At 33.8% G+C, this 20,032-nt stretch overlaps 1 protein-coding gene across 1 annotated transcript in view; it reads right to left on the bottom strand.

Moving 5' to 3' along the window:
* The window catches only part of ASCC3 (activating signal cointegrator 1 complex subunit 3), a 343,681-nt gene that overhangs the window by 199,163 nt on the left and 124,486 nt on the right, over positions 1-20,032 (bottom strand). Inside the window, exon 11 of the mRNA XM_044245000.1 lies at positions 10,628-10,792. Coding sequence (XP_044100935.1) covers positions 10,628-10,792 — 165 coding nt within the window. The remainder of the gene's footprint in view (positions 1-10,627; positions 10,793-20,032) is intronic.

Genomic DNA, 20,032 nt, shown 5'->3' with positions numbered 1-20,032 from the left:
TGAAATAAGTTTTAATAAATATAGAGTATGAAACATTTACAACAAAACAGGACTCCCCCCCAACCAACACATAGTCTAAACATAGTTTAAACACAACACATAGTCTAAAAGGCAGATAAAATGAAAGAAAACTCGCCTAAATCTGGCATCAGGAATAATCTAATTAAAAATGTGATTTTAGTAGATTTTCTCAACTGGAAAATCCTATTAGTTAAAAGGATTTTTGTTTTTGTTTTGTTTTGTTTTCTAAAAATATAACAAGGTAAGTGACATACATGGATTAGATGTTAGTCTAAATTTTACCAATTTATAAATTCAGGTGCTAAAAACTAAACACATAAAAGTCCAAAATAAGTAAGGTAAAATATTTCTAATGTTTTATAAATTTAAATTTAAAATGCATGACAACTGCAAGACAGAAACATTGGAAACTACGTGTTACAATACATTCAATGAAAAATTATTTCTGGGGCACCTTGGTGGCTCAGTCGTTAAGTGTCTACCTTCGGCTCAGGTCATGATCCCAGGGTCCTGGGATCGAGCCCCACATCGGGCTCTCTGCTCGGTTGGAATCCTGCTTCTCCCTTTCCCACTCCCCTGCTTGTGTTCCCTCTTTTGCTGTATCTCTCTCTGTCAGATGAATAAATAAAATCTTCAAAAAAATATTTCCAGGGACAATTTAAAAATTTATTTTTTAATTAATTAACTATTTATTTTAGAGGTGGGGAGAGGCAGAGGCAAAGGGAGAGAGAGAATCTTAAGCAGGCTCCATGCCTACCATGGAGCACGATGCAAGGCTCCAACTCACAATCTGGAGATCATGACCTGAGGAGAAATCAAAAGTCAGACGCCTAACTGACTCAGGCACTCACGTATTTCTCCAGGGGCTTTAAAAAAAATTCTTGAAGACTCATTTATAAAAGCATTTTCCTTCCCTAATTATAGATTGCTTACTTAGTCCATAATTCTTCACCTTTTATATAGTATTCCTTTTGTTATATCATAGCAACATATAGTTGAGCATATCAGTGAAACAGACGAAATTCTGAGAAACAAATACCACACAGGAGAAGTTTTCAAATTGGCTTAACAAATTATCATTAAGCACCTTATATTAAAATAATTTTATATTCATAACAGAAAGTTTGATTGCAGGGAATAACAGCCAAAACTTTGGAAAAAATTACAAACTACTCAAAAAGTGTATTGAGCCACATTTTGTGTGTTCATTGGTGTAGGGTAATATTCTCATTTTGTTTCTGAGCACTGCTGGTAACACTGATTTAATTTGTTCACCAACTATCTGCTAAGCTCTTAATAGCAGGCACGGTGCCAACAGAGCAGGAGCTTAGAGTCTATGCGTAATAATGACAACAAACATTATGATGTGTCCGATTAATAGCAGCACTTTCTGAAAACTGTGAGAATAATGGAGAGAGATCACTGATTAAACCCAGGTAAATCAGGGAAGGCATGCTGAGCGCAGGTAATGGTTCTAATCCCAGAAAACGGACAGGGAGGGAGGCCAGAAAGGATGGTGAGTTTAAGGTGCTGCACTTACAAAGAACTGATGGTATGAACTGGAGGAGGGAGGTGACAGAACATGGGGGGAGAGGGAACAGGGTGATGGGTACTGAGGAGAGCACGTGCCGTGATGAGCACTGGGTGTTATACTTAATTAACTACTGAATCACTGAACACTGCATCAGGACTAATTATGTACTATACGGTAGCTAACTGAACATTAAAAAAAAAAAGAAAGAAATGCAGAAATGACCGTGAAAGAGGAGTCTGTCCATTGAGCTGCTCATAAGCACTCAGCAATGTCCAGTTCTCTCTCTCAATTATGTTTTCGGGTCTAATTCATGACGGTTTATAGTATTGTCATCCTGTTAAGTTTCTAAACATTCTGTAAAAGGTCTTTATCATTTCTAATTTTGTTGACTCAATGGTTTTCTACTTGTGATTAGACTTGTGAGGTTTCTTTATTTTACTCAGTTTTTTAAAAAAATTTGTTATTTCATAATTAAGTTAATATTTTCAGCTTTATTATTTTCCCATTTGTTTTTGTTAGAATATTCTATTTAAAACTGTCTAACATTTAACATTTAATAATTAACTTATTTATGGTCCCTCCATTCCCGTTTCATTTAAGAGTATAATTCTTACTCTGCATTATAATTCTAGGTATATAAGAGTGCTATCCCTCTCTCTTCTCTCCTTTACTTCCATGATCACTTACTCACCTCTAAATGGCAGGAGATTAATCTTTCAGTTGGTTAAGTTTTCAGTTTTCATTTTAACAGGTATAAAAGTGTAGAATGTATGTGTGCATGCATGTATTATATGTATGTATGTGTGCATATACATCTATATAGATGTATATATATTATTTTATCATATAAAAGTTATTTCTAAATTTCTATTTTATTTTATAAAGCCTCTGATGTGTTCAATTTCTGCTTTGAGAAAATGTTGCATGGAGACCTGAGATTTACCTATTCATAGGATATGCAATTCTACATTTTTGATCACCTTACCATATTAATTACATTATTCAAGTTCTCGATGTTAGCAATACGGATGTTCGTATTTGCCAAAAGAAAGAATCATTTTAATCACATACAAACTTCCCATTTTGAATTAGGATACAAAATGTTCCTAAGGGGAATAATTTATATCATTACTATGATACAGTAAAGGACCATTCATTATACTCAAGGGTTCTGGAGAAATATTGGGTAGCATTCTGCAGCCCATGTCCTTATAATAATCTTTCCGTCTGTGATTTTTGTATTTCTTCTGCTTTCATATTTTGTATACTTCCCTTTTATTAAAAGATTCTATTTTTTGAATTTTTAAAAAAGTTATTAAATATTTTAAAAAATTATTATTATTTTTTAAAGATTTTATTTATTTATTTGAAAGACGGAGGTCAGAGTAGGCAGAGGGGCAGGCGGAGGGGGGGTAAGGCAGGCTCCCTGTTGAGCTGAGAGCCTGATGTGGGGCTCAATCCCAGGACCCTGGGATCATAACCTGAGCCAAAGGCAGAGGCTTAACCCACTGAGCCACCCAGGCACCCCGTATGCCTCCCTTCTAAATAGAAGTCTGATTTGGAAAACTGGTTTCTTATCTGAGGTTTGAAAACCTCTGATGTGATATGAAAAAGTACACATGATTTAGAATGAATTTGGCAAGTTAATCGACCAATGAGAGAATGCATATAAAAGATTTAACCTTATCATTATTTTTTAAAATCTAGAAATATATGTCATTCTCTCTTGTTATCGTAAGTAAAATAAGGGGGTTTATGAAAGGACATTTGGGTAAATATTTTAATTATTTCTTCAGTTTCCTATGTTTCTTCTTTGGTCAAAATCTGCTTGCATCATGCTGGTATCCTCAGTTTTCTGCACCTAAGTGAGCAATTCCTAAGGCCAGATTTCTCCCTGCGTGCTGTAATACAATGTACATACAGGCTGGAAAAAATCCAAATGCCTGGGTATACTCCCCAACACAAATGTTTCTTATAAGTATAAGAGAAATTGTGGCCCTGTAACTTCCAAACTCTTTCTGTAAGTTTAGAGATGAGTTTAGAGGTTATATCTGGGCCTATCAGAAGGGTAAACAAAACATCACCTATGAAATATATACAGCTCCTTAGAAGATTCTTAGCACTTCTGTGAGAGAATCAGAACTGCAACTTGTAAACCAACTTTCCTTTCAAATTAAAGGTATTTGTCTGGATATAAAAACAATCTCCCTGGCAAAAGTCCTAAACGGAGTTTATCAAGTACTGAATCAACATAAACATTTGTCTGGCAGAGTTACAGACTGGTTAAAGAAACAGTTCCATTTGTTCCTTAAACTTACAAATCAGTGGATTTGTAAAAATTATTTAAAAATGTATAAATTACCTAAATTTACAGAAGAAAATGAAAAAATAAGAAAATAAATAAGAAAAAGGATAAATAAGAGAATTTTCAAAATATGGTTTTGAATATACTTCAGAAAGTTTTACCTCTAGGTGATATTAACCAGAAAACAACTCAATAAGCCTTGGAAATCATATTTTGTTAAATTACTGTTCATTCACTGTTCATTCATTTTTAGTGAGGATTTTATAAACCTGCTTTCACAATAAAAAGGGGACAAAGTATGTTCCAATTTGATGTTCATTATTACTAGAAGGGATTCAATAATAAAATATATAACAACAGATAGTCAGAAAAGGGAGTAAACAAACAAACAAACAAATACTCCTTACAGAGGAGCAAGCACAGCATTTTAAATAAGGTCAGAGAAGATTTTGCCATTTCATTAGTCAGTCAACAGATTTCAATTGTATAACTAAATGCATTTTGGAGTGAGGGCAAGGATGGACCAGGAAATAACAATAAACATAACAGTATGCAGTAAACATAACAGGGTATTTACAATCAAAGAGCTGACATTTTAGTGAGAGACAACCATAAACTCATAAACAAATTAGGCATTATCAGGTATCGCTAAGTGCCATGAGTGAAACAAAACAGGGTAATGGCATAAAAAGTAGCATGGGAGGGGTCCCACCTTAGGTGGGATAAGGAAGAAAATCATCGCTAAAGAAATATGAGGGATCGGGGCGCCTGGGTGGCTCAGTGGGTTAATCCTCTGCCTTCGGCTCAGGTCATGATCTCAGGGTCCTGGGATCGAGCCCCGCATCGGGCTCTCTGCTCAGCGGGGAGCCTGCTTCCTCCTCCCTCTCTCTGCCTGCTTCTCTGCCTACTTGTGATCTCTGCCTGTCAAATAAATAAATAAAATCTTAAAAAAAAAAAAAAAGAAATATGAGGGATGATCAGGGGATAAAAACCTTCAAACAGAAGAAAAAGTAAGTGCAAAGGAGGACTGTAACAAGCTGAACAGAAAGCAGATGATGAGAGGAGAGAGTGGACGGAACTGAGTTTAGAGGTCGGGAATCCTCCTGTGTCTGACTCTGTGGGTCGTAATTCACAACCTTGATTTAATAGACACATAAGAGCACTTTCTACCCACCATACTGAAAAATACACATGGGAATTTACATTAAATAGCTATAGGAATCTTGAAACAATTAAATATATTATTAAGTCACAAAAAACTCAGTAAGTTCCAAAACCGAAAAAAAAAAAAAAAATAGGCCACGTTCTCTGATTACAGTGTAACATACTCAGAAACATAAAACCAAGGAATGGCCCCAAATTTCTACTCACTTTGTGATTAAAATATATCATTATGATCCTATGAGGTTACTATCAGTAACTTCAGAGGTTTCTGAGAAGGCTGTTGATAAGTTAGCTCAGTCTAAAAAACTCAGTGGATATAAGCAAAGGACTTCAATGTGAGTAATATGAATACTTTCAGAATTAGCCATCTATCAACACTGGCTTAGGACCTAAATTTTAGGTAATGTGGATACAATGAATAAGACAGAGATCTATACATACAGAGACTGCAAAAACATAAGGAGAAAGGATTAAAACGTGATAGAGGTAGATGGAAGTTAGAGTATAAATACATATACAACATCTGACCATGGATTTGCATTCACTAAAAAAATCTTATGAATAGCAACAAAATCCCAAACAAACCCAATTAAAAACAAGAGAACCCTCTATGGGGGAAACAATGAATATACCTATTACTTAAGAAACTTCCTTTACATATTGTGATGAGAATCTTTTATACTGATTAGAATGAGGATTTTAATTACACACAATAGTTCTAGGTAGTACTGGTGGTGATTTGAAAGGAAATAAAAGTAATTTTTGGCTTTAAAATAATTATTTAGAGGGGTGCCTGGATGGTTCAGTGGGTTAAAGTCTCTGCCTTTGGTTCAGGTCATGATCCCAGGGTCCTGGGATCGAGCCCTGCATTAGGCTCTCTGCTTGGCAGGGAGCCTGCTTCCCCCTCTCTATCTCTGCCTGCCTCTCTGCCTGCTTGTGATTTCTGTCAAATAAGTAAATAACATCTTTTAAAAAAATAAAATAAAATAGTTACTTACAACATAAAAGTTACTGAACATATTTTTAGAGTATTTCCATGTCAAATACATGATACTCTGCAAACACCAGATATTTTTCTGTGAAAAATCCGATTTAAAACTACTCTATTTTTTATCTAAAGGCATAATCCTATTATTCTCAATATATATAATAGCCTATACGTGAATTACTTTCTTTTAAATGAGATTAACTTGGAACTTTATGTTAAACCAAATCTCAAAGTTCTATAAACTACACACATCCACCTAAAAAGTATTAATTGTTCAAAGTTACAAAAAATCTTTTTCAAGATTTTATTTATTTACTTGACAAAGAGATGGAGAGAGAGTACAAGTAGGCAGAGCTGCAGGCAGGGGGAGAGGGAGAAGCAGGATCCCCGTTGAGCAGGGAGCCCGATGTGGGGCTTGATCCCAGGACCCTGAGACCATGACCTGAGCTGAAGGCAGAGGCTTAACCCACTGAGCCACCCAGGCACCCCGAAAACTATAAAAATTTTAATATTTTACAGCTTCTTCTGTATCATTAGCCCAAAACTATGCAGTAAGTTTTTAATGATATTTGCCCCTAAATAAAATTGAAGTTATTACAGTTAAGAAGACAACTAGTATTAGTTCAGCATTGTTATATACAACAGATTTGGCCTTTACTACAATTTTCTCTTCCAAATTCCTGTCAGTCATGCCAAGTGTGTTGTGAATTTGGTCCCTAATACCAACTCACAGAACCTGAACCTGAACCTGAACACAACCAAGACGGTATTAGAATAGCTTCTAACCGTACTTCAGTTACAAATGTTGATGTGCTATATAAAACACTGCCATCTACTGGGGGCATCTGGTAATTAAAAGGAACAAATAAAAACAGGACCTTTGCTTTTTAATAACCACAGTTATGAGCTTTGTCATAGCATATTAAGAAATAAGAAGAATCAAATACCTCCTTCTATCAAGGGTATTAAAATCTAGTAAAGGATAAAAGTGAAAACATAATTAATTATAGCAAGTAGTGAAATTATAAGGACAATAGTGGTAAGAGCTAAAACTGTGTAAAGGAGCAGAAAGGGAATCCAGAAAAGGTGTAATTCATTTTGAATTTTGTACTAGGAAACACTTAAAATAAGAAGTGATATTTGGCAGATTCAAAAGGATATCAGGTTTTCAACAGATGAATGTGTGGAGTGATGAAGATATGTAATTCTGTATTTATAACCTTTAATCTCATAACTGATAACACATTCTGCTCCAGTGAGATGAATTTCATCTCTGGAAAAGAGTCAATGGTATTGGAAAGGAAATAGAGAAGAAGGAATGCATAGTTTTGTGTGGCTGGAACCTATTACAGCTAAGGAATATGCATAAGTTAAGTTAGACAAATAGATCACAATAGTCTTTAATGTCCAGATAAGGAATTTAAACGTTTTTCTTCAGATAACAAAGAGCAATCCATCAAGTTTATGAGAATAGTGCTAAATCACAGAAGCAGAGTTTCATTATGTGATGAGAGATATCACTGTGTATGATAAACATATTATCATATATATTATATATTTAGATGTTATATATATTATAAACTATATTCCTGTATCATATATTATGGTATACATTTCTATAATTGTATTACATATGTAATAAACAAACCTGTAATCCATTTTATATATTTAGTTTATATACATTTAACTTTATATGGTTTATAACAGACTATATATGGAAAATTATACCTTTATAAAGTTAACAAAATATTTATAAATTTATATTGCACATATATCATATATATATGAGAAATAGATAATGACACGTGTCTGTGTACATATATACAGAAGTATTAGCAGCAGGTCTGCAATCTATTTGCTCCCTTAACTAGAGGTACTCGGGAAAGATGTCCTAGTCAAATCCCCTTGTAAACTTGCTATTGCAGACCTCCTGGTAAATGTACTAAGGATATTCATTTGGCCTCTAATGTTCTCTAGTTACAGGAAAGTGCTTATCTTCATAATGCTTTTAGTTGATGGATGCGGTCTCTCTAGGCGGCTTAACGTAATTAATCCTAGAATGTATGGATTCCTATGGCATGGCTCCCTGAAAAACATCACTAAGCTATATAAGTATCATGCTATAAAATAAAACACTTAATGATTAAAATAGCTCTCTTTTCTGCAGATGATGCCCTGCATGCTTCTTTTTGAGACCTCCTATGTAAAATCTGAACCAGAGCCAATCCAAAATGGCAAGAAAGGACCTGGAAAGCAGTTCCAGGCTTCTCCATGCTTCACCTGTGTCTCACAACTATTCGTATCCTTGAAATTCTTACGTTGGATATTAGCTAAAATCTCCGATTTTTGTCATTTTGAGTATTTCAGACTTTTGCATTTTATGCATGTGTGTTTATGTGTATATGTATACATGTTTTTTAAATTAATATGGTAAAATACGAACATGTCCCAAACAACCGTTGAATTCCATCTCTGTTAGCAAAGCACCTTTATAATTTGTAGCACATTCTTCTGTGACTATGCATCCTACTCTACCTAAACTTAATATCTAAAGATAAGCAAGAACTCTGTTAACTATACCCATAGCACCTAGAACTATGTGGTTGGCATACGTTCATTAGTTTAATGAATGAGAAAATAAATATATCGTATATTTTTTCCTTTACATAAATGGGATTGTGCTATATATAGAGGACAGCTTCCTATTTCAATGAGAATATAATCTATCTTTCAAGTCCAGTTCATACAGCTCTACCTCATTCTTTTTAAAGGCTGTAATGCAGCATTTTATGGTACGAATATAATTTATTAAACCACTTCATCTTTTGTTGGACATCTCGGTTGCTTCTAGCATATTTTGCATTAACAAGAAAGCTACAGAGAACACTGGTGTTATTATATCTATATGTTTGTGCTATTATTTCTATATATTAGCTCCCTAGAAGTAAAAACACAGGGTTGATTTTATTGTTTTTAAAGATTTTATTTATTTATTTGACAGAGAGATAGAAGAGCACAAGTAGGCAGAGCAGCAGGCAGAGGGAGAGGGAGAAGCAGGCTCCCTGCTGAGCAGAGAGTCTGATGCGGGGCTTGATCCCAGGACCCTGACCTGACCCCAGGATCATGACCTGAGCCGAAGGCAGATATTTAACCCACTGAGCCACCCGGTGGCTCACAGAGTTGATTTTAGCGGGTGCTTTCAAATTACATTTTTTCACTTTTGTCAATCTGGTAAAACTCTCATGTCCCTTTAAGCATCTTTTCTATAATGCTCAGTATGTTTATTTTTACTGTGAAATGATTTTTCCAAATTTTTAAAGTTTGTATTTCTTATTAATTTCTAATAACTATTAAATATAAAACAAATTTATTGTATTGCTACAAATAATTTATTATTTTGTCTTATTTTTTAACTTTTTGGAGGAGTCTTAACTGGCCACATATTCCCTTTACAACCTTTGGAGTTTTCAATTTTGCTTAGAGGTTCTCTATCTCAAGGTTATGAAAAAATCCCGTCTTATGTCTTCTTTAATGTACTAACAAAGTTTTGTTTGATATAGCTAAATTATCATTTTTAAAAAAATGTTTTATTTATTTGAGAGAGAAAGAGACAGAGAAAGTGCTCAGGAGCTGAGGGAGGGGCAAAGGCAGAGGGAGAAGCTTGCTCCCCACTGAGCAGGGAGGGAGCCTGATGCTGGACTCCATCCCAGGACCCTGGTACCTGACCGGAGCCAAAGGCAGACGCTCAACTGAGCCAACCAGGCATCCCTGATATAGCTAAATTATTAACCATCTAGAATTTTATGGTGGATTTACCAGATGAAAACACAATATTTTAAAGCATTTTAAAATGCAATATTAACTTTTTAAAATTTTGCACTCCATTTTTTATATTAAATTCCCAAATCTAGACCTGGATCAGAGCTGTTTAGCATATGAAGTATAAAAGAAATGATGCAACTAGTTTTCATTTATTTTCTATACAGGTAAAATCTAACAACAAACGCCATTTTTAATACTCATGGGCATTCTGAGACACTTTATCTTTTTACTTAATGAAAATAGGGGCTGGCAGAAAATAATCATGATACACTGGTAAATTTACCAGTCTTTGTTTGGACTATTAATGAATAGCCACAAAGCTCCAAAACTAGAGACTGTGCACACATGTCTTTTTTAAAAAAATAATGATTAAGATTATGCATACGAGGTGATTTATATTTTATTTGATCTAGTATACCAGAAAATTTATAAATCATGTTCAGATTTTTTCAGAGGGTAGAAGGCAGGGAGAAAAATGAAGGAAATCACTAATATTTGCCTATGTTCTGTTATATCTTTAACACTTCACAGACAATATTACAATATTGGCTTTGCAAAAACGGTTTAGAAGTTTTCTTGTATTTACTTTGGTTAATTTTTAGAGACTTCAATAAAATAAGACTTGTAAGGAAGGAAGAAAGAGTACTTTCAATATGAAAATAAAATACCTAAAGTTTTCTCCATACTAAAATTGTCTTTATTCCCATGAATAATACATATTAATATTCTTGAACACTATATTTAAGCTTAAAAACATCCCTCCAAAACAAGCTTAAAAATAACTTCCACTTACCTGCCGTAAAGTACGTGCCACAATGCTTTCTAAGACTGGTCCTCTATCTTCATGCAGCAAATGAACTTCATCAAGAATAAGGAGCTTTACAATTTGGGAAAGAGCTACATCTCCGACACTCTTTCTTGTCACTACATCCCATTTTTCTGGGGTGGTCACCAGCATCTGTAAGATAAGATAAAATAAAAAAAGAGAAAAAGTCACATAGTTTATATAAATTACAAATGTGTCATTCAAAAAGAATTATGATTGGCAACCTTTATACAGATCAAAGAAAAAGTGTTTAAAATATCCCAGGATGATATGTAATTCACTGTAGACACTGTCATTTCAAGAGTAATATTTCATTTCATTTAGCTTCATGTAAGGTGTGACATTAAGCAGTTATTTAAAACTCAAAGATAACAGTCTGTCAAAAAATTATAGTAAAGTGTACAAAATACAAAGCTTTTTTGAAAAGTGTCTTATGATGTAAAAAAACAAATGATTCTGGGTGCCTGGTTGGCTCAGGTCATAATCCCAGTGTCCTGGGATTGAACCTGCTTTGGGCTCTCTGCTTGGCGGGGAGTCAGCTTGTCCCTCTCCCTCTGCCCCTCCCTGTCTCCAGTAAATAAAATCTTTAAAAAAAATAAACAAAACAAAAACAAACAATTCTATCTTTTAAACTGCATACAATGATAATGGCCTTTACCTGAAAAGGGACAATGAAGTGAACTAAATGTTAAAAGGCAATAAGAAGGAAACCAAGAATCCACTCCAGGAATAGTCACCTGTTTATACCTACCCAAATGTGAAGGAAACTTTACTACGGACACACAGTTTTCAAAAAATTGCCCTTTAGTATCAACTAGTATATGCACTATTTTGTACCAAAAATAATACAAACAATACAGCCTAACTGGCACACAACTGCAACCCAAAGACAGTCACTGGAGATTCCACGGCGTGTAGAGCAGGAGGTTAAGCCCAAGGCATTTATGTGAGCCTCACAGTAGCAGACCATTTAACATGAAACTATAATGAAAATTCTCTTTGCTTTTCACACATTAAACTGTCTCCTCTAAAATCATCCTGTTGCAGAGAAAAAGATGACAAGTTTAATAATACCTTCTACTATAGTAATACTACATTAGGAAATGAGCCAATATGTGGACAATTCAAAGAATACTAGATAAATCAAAACTACAGTTTCTCATCAGGATTAGAGACCGATGACAATCACAGTTGAACTGTGCTTTGAAGGGGTTCACTGAGATGAGGGTCAGAGTGTTCTTTCAACACTTTTGTTGTTTCACATCTGGTTAAGTCACCTATGGGGACAATAATTACCTTGATTTTTGTTTTATTTTTAATTGTTAGATTGGTACAAGTTATATATAAACTCCTTAACAAATCCAAAACATGATGTGCCAATATGACCTGTTGCATTATTAGAGATACCACTGCTATCATTATGAAATGAACTGTATCAATGACAAAATTTCGAAGCTGTACTTGAAGAGAAATTAACAAACTAGTGAATCGTATCTAAGATACGAAATACTATAAATCCAAAGTTACTTAGTTCAAAGTTGCTAAAGCTGAATGGCAATGTTGAGATCACAACAAATTTTACAGAAAGGATATGCTGCTGGAATTAAGTATAAACATGTATAATAAATTTTGAGATCTAAAATGGGTAAAAACATTCACTGTGAATTAAAATCTCTTGGAACAAATTCAAATTGAACTTCTACTTTGAATAACGACAACTTTAGAATAATCCAAAATATAGGGATTACTTATTAACAACCCTTTTCATTCAAAATCCTGGAAGACAAGCCTATCTGTTTTCAAAACAACAATTCTCATACACTGTATATTTAATATAAAAATTTAAATAAGTAAGCTTATTAAGTCATGAATGTTAGGAATGATACAGGGTACACTTTTAAATAATAAAGCTTGACTACCTACCTCACCATGAACTTAGAATATGATGCTTATACTGTCTTATAATTAACTTTCAGCGATGACAATGTGGCAACAAATTGTAAATCAAATTTTTCAGATATCAGAAAGCTATACTGATGAAACCTTGAAAATCCATTTTAGCATTTTATTATACTTTACTTTCAGCACAGTGAGAAGAGGCTTCATTTATATTACTATTTCATCACTTCAATTCCCTGAACTTAAAATGTCTAGAACATGAAGTGTCACATTTGCTTAATGAATTGGAACTCATGCAAGACATTTCCATCTGCTCTTATATTGGGGCATGGGTTAACCGTCAACATTTTTACTGTCAACTTAAATTTCTCTCAATACATGTACTTATTCCCTCAGAAACACAAAAATCATTACTTGAAACTGTTCCAGTTTTATCTTGTCCACTGGGAAAATGGCACAGTCGCGATGTTATATACAACCATTGTGTCAAAAATTTGGTGTCTTTAGTTTTAAAATGCTTATCCATTTGATAGAAATACCAAATGACCTGAGACCTGGCAGAACCAAATCATCTGGTAGTTCACTTAAACATTAATATTAATATTAATATTATAGCATTGCAAACTACAATTAGCATGCTGTACATCAAATCCTGAGAACATATTCATCTTACAGTTTATATCCCTTGACCAATATTTCCTCATTTCCCGAAATTCCACTCTACTATTTAAGTTCATCTTTTTTATATTCTACATTTAAGTTAGAACACACAGTATTGGTCATTCTCTGTTTTATTTCACCTAGTATAATGTCCTCAAGGTCCATCCATGTCGAAAAGTTTGAGTTTCCTTCCTTTCTATGGCTGATCAATATTCCATTGTACATATACACTACATTTTCCTTCCCATTCATCCAATGGGGGACACTTGGGTTGTTCCCTTGTCTTGGCTACTGTTGATAATGCTGCAAAGAACATGAGGGAATGTGAAGACATTAAATTTTGTCAAAATTTTTTTCTGCATTTAATAAGATTATGGTATGATTTTTCTCTTTCATTCTACTAATATGATGTATTGGTCTGTTTATATTTTCTCTTTCTCCATGAGTCAGTAGATTGTATGTTTCTAGGAATTTATCCATTTTTTCTAGGTTGTCCAATTTGCTGATATATGATTGTTCATAGTAGTCTCTTATGATCCTCTCTATTTCTATGGTATCCAAATTGGAAAGGAAGTAGTGAAACTGTCACTATATCAGTATCAGAAGACATGATACTATATATAGAAAACCTTAAGGACTCCACCAAAAAAAAAAAACAAACCCTGTTAAAACTAATAAATTAATTCAGTAAAGTTACAGGATACCAAACGAATAGATAGGAATCTATTTTATTTCTATAAATTAATAACAAACTATAATAGAAATGAAGAAAATAATCCCATTTACAATTACATCAAAATGAATAAAATACCAGGGAATAAATTTAACCAAGGAACTGAAAAATCTACATACTGAAAACTATAAGACACTGATGAAAGAAATTGATGGAGACCCTAATAATTAGTAAGATATTCTGTGTTCATGGATTGGAAGAATTAATATTGTTAAAAAACCTACAGATTCGGGGAACCTGGGTGGCTCAGTGGGTTAAGCCTCTGCCTTCGACCCAGGTCATGATCTCAGGATCCTGGGATTGAGGCCTCCATTGGGCTCCCTGCTTGGCAGGGAGCCTGCTTTCCCCTCTCTCTCTGCCTGCCTCTTTGCCTACTTATGATCTCGCTCTCTCTGTCAAATAAATAAATAAAATCTTTAAAAAAATCTACAGATTCAATGTAATCCATATCAAAATCCTAACAGCATTTTTCACAGAACTAGAATGAAAAATTCTAAAATATGTATGAAACCATAAAAGACCCAGAATACACAAAGCAATCTTGAGAAAGAAGTACTAAGTGAGAGGCATCCCTGATTTCAAATTATTTACAGTAGCCAAGATATGGAAGCAACCTAAGTGTTCATTAATGGATGAATGGAGAAAGATGTACACACACAATGGAATAACAGTCACAAAATACAGAAGGAAACTTAACTATTTGCAATAATATGTATAGACCCTGAGGATATTATGCTAAGGGAAATAAATTAGAGAACGACAAGTACTCTAATCATTTCACTTATATGAGGAATCTAAAAAACAAAACAAATGAACAAACAAGACCAAACACAACTTACCAATACAGAGAACAGATTAGTGGTTATCATAAGGGAAGAGGTTGGGGTGGGGTAAAATGGGTGAAGGTGGTGCAGTATACGGTGATGAACGATAAACAAACTCACTGTGGTGATCACTTCGTTGTGTATACAAAGAATAAATTATTATGTTGCACACCTGAAAGTAATATGTTATAAACCAATTTTATAGCAATAAAAATAATATATTAAATAATATAAGAAATTTTAAAAATAAAAGCATATTTTCTTGCCTTTATAAAATTCAGAGGTGATTTTGAAATTTTATACTTAGACTATAAAAAATGGGGGAAAATGTTTAAACTAATTACATAAATGACTTTTTAAAAAAATAGAATGCTAAAGTACCAAAATATAGTCATTAAAATCCCATAGATTAATAATGTAATACTATTATTTCATCAATTCTCAGGAGCCATTATTATAAGCTACACCATCACTGTAAGTGTCAGTAAGAAGGTTAAAAAAAAACAAACACTATCAAGGAAATTTTTCTTTTCTTCATGATAAGTGTATTCTTTAATCCCCATCACCTATTTCATCCACTCTTCCACCCAGGTCCCCTCTAGTAATCATCAGTTTGTTCTCTGTAGTTAACAGTCTGTTTCTTGGTTTGTTTCTCTGTCCTTTTTTTTTTCCTTTGCTTTTTGTTTTTTAAATTCCACAGATGAATGAGAGCATATGGTATTTGTATTTCTCTGACTTAGTTCACTTAACATTATACTGTCTAGCTCTATTCATGTTGTTGCAAATGGCAAGATTTCATTCTTTTTTAAGACTGAATATATTCCATTATGTTTACCACCTCCTTTTTATCTGTTAATTTATTGATGGACACTTGGGTTGCTTCCATAGTTTGGCTTTGTAAATGATGCCATACTAAACATAGGGGTGCATGTATTGCTTTGAAGTAGTGTTTCGGTATTTTGGGGATAAATAGCCAATATCCTGATTAAGGGATAATAGGTTAGTTTTATTTTTAATTTTTTGAGGAACGTTTTGGGAAACTTCCATACTGTTTCCCACAGTGGCTGCACCAATTTTCAATCCCACCAACAGTGCACAAGGATTACTTTGTCAACAACCTCTTCAACACTTGCTTCTTGATTTTAGCTATTCTGACAGGTGTGAGTTGATATCTCATTGTGGTTGTGATTTACACATCCCTGATGACAAGTGATGCTGCACATCCTTTCATGTGTCTGTTGGCCATCTATATGTTTTCTTTGAAGAAATGTCTGCCCATGTCTTCTGCCCATTTCCAAATTGGATTATTTGTTTTCTGGATGTTGAGTTGTATTTTTTAAATATATTTTGGATACTAACCCCTTATCAGTTATGTCATTTGCAAATATCATCTCCCATTAGGTGGGTTACCTTTTAGTTTTGTTGTTTCCTTTACCATGCAGAACTATTTATTTTGATATAATCCCAATAGTTCATTTATTTTTACTTTTATTTCCCTTCCTTAGGAGACATATCCAGAAAAATTTTGCTATGGCCAATGTCAGAAATTATTGCCTGTGCTCTCTTCAAGCCATTTTACACTTTCAGGTCTCATATTTAGGTGTTTAATCCATTTGTATTTTTGTGTATGGTGAAAGAGAGTGCTCCAGTTTCATTCTTTTGAATGTAGCTGTCAGTTTTCCCAACACCATGTGTTGAAAAGACTTTTTCCCAATGTATATTCTTGCCTCCTTTGTTGAACATTAATTGATCATATAATTGTGGGCTTTCTTCTGGGTTTTCTATTCTGCTCCATTGATCTATGTGTGTTCTTATGCCAGTACCACACTATTTTAATTACTACTGCTTTGTAAGATTACTTGAAATCTGGAATAGGGATACCTCCAGTTTTGTTCTTTTTTCAAGACTACTTTGGCTATTCAGGGTCTTTTGTGGTTCCATACAAATTTTAGATTGTTCATTCTAGTTCTGTGAAAAATACTGGAATTTTGATAGGGATTGCACTGAATGTGTACATTGCTTTGGGCAGTAGAGACATTTTAACAATATTTGTTCTTCCAACCCATGACCATGGAGTGCCTTTTCTATTCCTTTGCATCATCTAGAATGCCCATCATCAGTGTCTCATAGTTTTCGGAGTGCAGGTCTTTCACCTCCTGGATTAAGTTTATTCCTAAGTATTTTATTGTTTTTGATGTAATTATAAGTAGGATTATTTTAAAATTTTACTTTCTACTGCTTCATTTTTAGCATGTAGAAATGCAAAAGATTTCTGTACATTCATTTTGCATCCTGCAACTTTATTGAATTTACTTATCAGTTCCAGTAAGTTTTTGGTGGTCTTCTCTCTATACAGTATCATGTCAACTACAAATAGTGATAGTTTTACTCCTTCCTTATCAATCTGGATGCCTTCATTCCTTATGTTGTCTAACTGCTGTGGCTAAGACCTCTTGTACTATTTTGAATATAAGGGCTGAGACTGGACATCCTTCTCTTGTTCTTGACCCTAGGGGGAACACTCTCAGTTTTTCACCACTGAATATGATATTGGCTGTGAGTTTTCCATATAAGGCCTTTAATATGTTGAGGTATGTTCCCTTTAGACCTATTTTGCAGAGGATTTTTAATCATAAATGGATATTGCACATTGTCAAATAGTTTTGCTGCATCTATTGAAATGATCATATGGTTTTTATCCTACTCCCTATGGATGTGACATATCCCATTGATTGTTTTGAGAATACTGAACCACCTTTCATGCCAGGTATATGTCCCAATTGATCATGTGTATGATTTTTTAAAATATATTGTTAGATTCAGTTTGCTAATATTTTGTTGAGGGTTTTTGTATCTGTATTAAGAAATACTGGCCTAGAGGTTTTTGTTTTTTTTTTGGGGGGGTGCCTTCATCTGGTTTTGGGATCAGGGTGATACTGGCCTCAGAGAATAAATTTAGAAGTTTTTCTTCCACTTCGTTGTTTTGAATAGTTTGAGAAGAATATGTATTTAACTCTTTAAATGTTTATAGAATTTGCTTGTGAAGCTGTCTGGTCCTAGACTTTCATTTGTTAGGAGTTTTTTGATTACTGATTCAATTTCATTATTGGTAATTAGTCTGTTTAAACGTTCTTTCTTCTGCTTTAGTTTTTGTAAATTATATGCTCTTAGGAATTTATTAATTTCTTCTAAGTTGTCCAATTTATTGGAATATAGGTTTTCATAATATACTGTTACAATTGTTTGTATTTCTGTGGTGCTGGTTGTTATTACTTCTCTTTCTTTAGATATTTTATTTGGATTTTTCTCTCTCTCTCTCTTTTTTTTTTTTCCAATGAGTCTGGCTAGAGGTTTATCAAATTTGCTGATATTTTCAAAGAACCAGCTCCTGTTTCATTGACCTGTTCTGTTTTTCCAGTTTCCACATCATTTATTTCTGCTCTAATCTTTATTATTTCTTTCCTTTTGCTGGGTTTGGGTTTGTTTTTCTTTTTCTAGCTCTGTTATGCGTAATGTTAGGTTGTTTATTTGAGATTTTTCTTTCTTCTTGAGGTAGGCCTGTAGTGCTATGAACTTCACTCTTAGAACCGCTTTTGCTGAGTTTCAAAGATTTTGGACCACTATTCTCTTTTGTTTCCATGTGATTTTTGATTTCTTCTTTGATTTCTTGGTTGACCTATGCATTATTTAATAGCATATTATTTAACTTTCACATATTTGTTCTCTTTCCTGATTTTTTCTTATGGTTGATTTCTATTTACATACTGTTGTGGTCTGAAAATACGCATAGTATGAATTTGGTTTTTCTGAATTTGGTGAGACTTGTTTTGTGGCTTAATATGTGATTTATTTTGGAGAATGTTCCATGTGCACGTGAAAAGAATGGATATAACGCTGTTTTAGGATGGAATGTTCTGAATATGTATGTTAAGTTCATCCGGTCTAGTGCATCTTTCAAAGCCACTGTTTCCTTGTTCATTTTCTGCTTGGATGATCTGTCCATTGATACAAGTGGGATGTTAAAATCCTCTACCATTATGTATTACTATTGATTACTTCATCCTTGTTATTAATTGTTTTATGTATTTAGGTGCACAAATATTTACAATTGTTATATCCTCTTGTTGGATTGTCTCTTTTATTCTTATAGAGTGTCCTTCTTTGTCTTTTGTTATAGTCTTGTTTTAAAGTCTCTTTTGTCCAATATAAGTATTGCTATTCCAGCTTTCTTTCAACTCCATTTGCATGATGACTGTTTCTCCATCCACTTACTTTCAATCTGCAAGTGTCTTTCAGTGTGAAATGAGTCTCTTGTAGGCAGCAATAAATGGGTCTTATTTATCAATGCACCCTATGGCTTTTGATTGGAGCAGTCAGTCCATTTACATTCAAAGTAATTATTGATAGATATGTATTTATTGTCATTTTGTTACTTGTTTTATGGTTGTTTTCACTATCAAGTATATTTTTAAATTGTGTCTTACAATTAATGAATATGGTACACTTAGTTGAAAATGGAAGTGATCTTTTAATTAAACTAAAGAGCAATATTCAAGAATGCTTCATTAATACATCTTCTCTGATGAAAATAGTCATCCTGTAATTGTTACAAATCACATTCTAATGTTATAGATGTAGTCCAGGCAACCATTTGTAGGATTTAGGAATTCTATCTTCCTTTTTAAAATACATAATCACATACTCAACCAACAAGTTTATAGATTACATGAATGTTTTAATTTAAAGAATAAAGCTAAAATGTCACACGTTTTAGATTCAATAAACATACATATAATTACAGTTATACTAACCTCTGCTATACAAATATCAGCTCTGATTGATGGCAACAGCCCCCATAATGGAATCTGACAGCTTCCAAATTATACCTGCCCTGGGGACACTACAACAAATCAGTTAGTTCCAACTATTTCCTTTTCTACATTTTTATGTTCCTTCCTCTCCCATCAATTCACATGCACGAGTACCCACTCACAGTAAAGCACAGTGTCTTTTGAAGTATCTAGTTTTATTTATTTATGTCAAGGACTAAATTTTTTTTTTAAAGATTTATTTAATTTGTTTATTTGACAGAGATCACAAGTCCGTGAGAGGCAGGCAGAGAGAGAGAAAGAAGCAGGCTCCCCGCAGAGCAGAGAGCCCGATGCGGGGCTCGATCCCAGGACCCTGGGATCATGACCTGAGTGAAAGGCAGCGGCTTAATCCACTGAGTCACCGAGGCGCCCCAAGGACCACAGC

Source organism: Neovison vison, chromosome 1, assembly GCF_020171115.1.
Source record: "Neovison vison isolate M4711 chromosome 1, ASM_NN_V1, whole genome shotgun sequence".
Taxonomy (NCBI): Eukaryota; Metazoa; Chordata; class Mammalia; order Carnivora; family Mustelidae; genus Neogale; species Neogale vison.
This window is presented reverse-complemented; position numbering and strand designations above follow the sequence as displayed.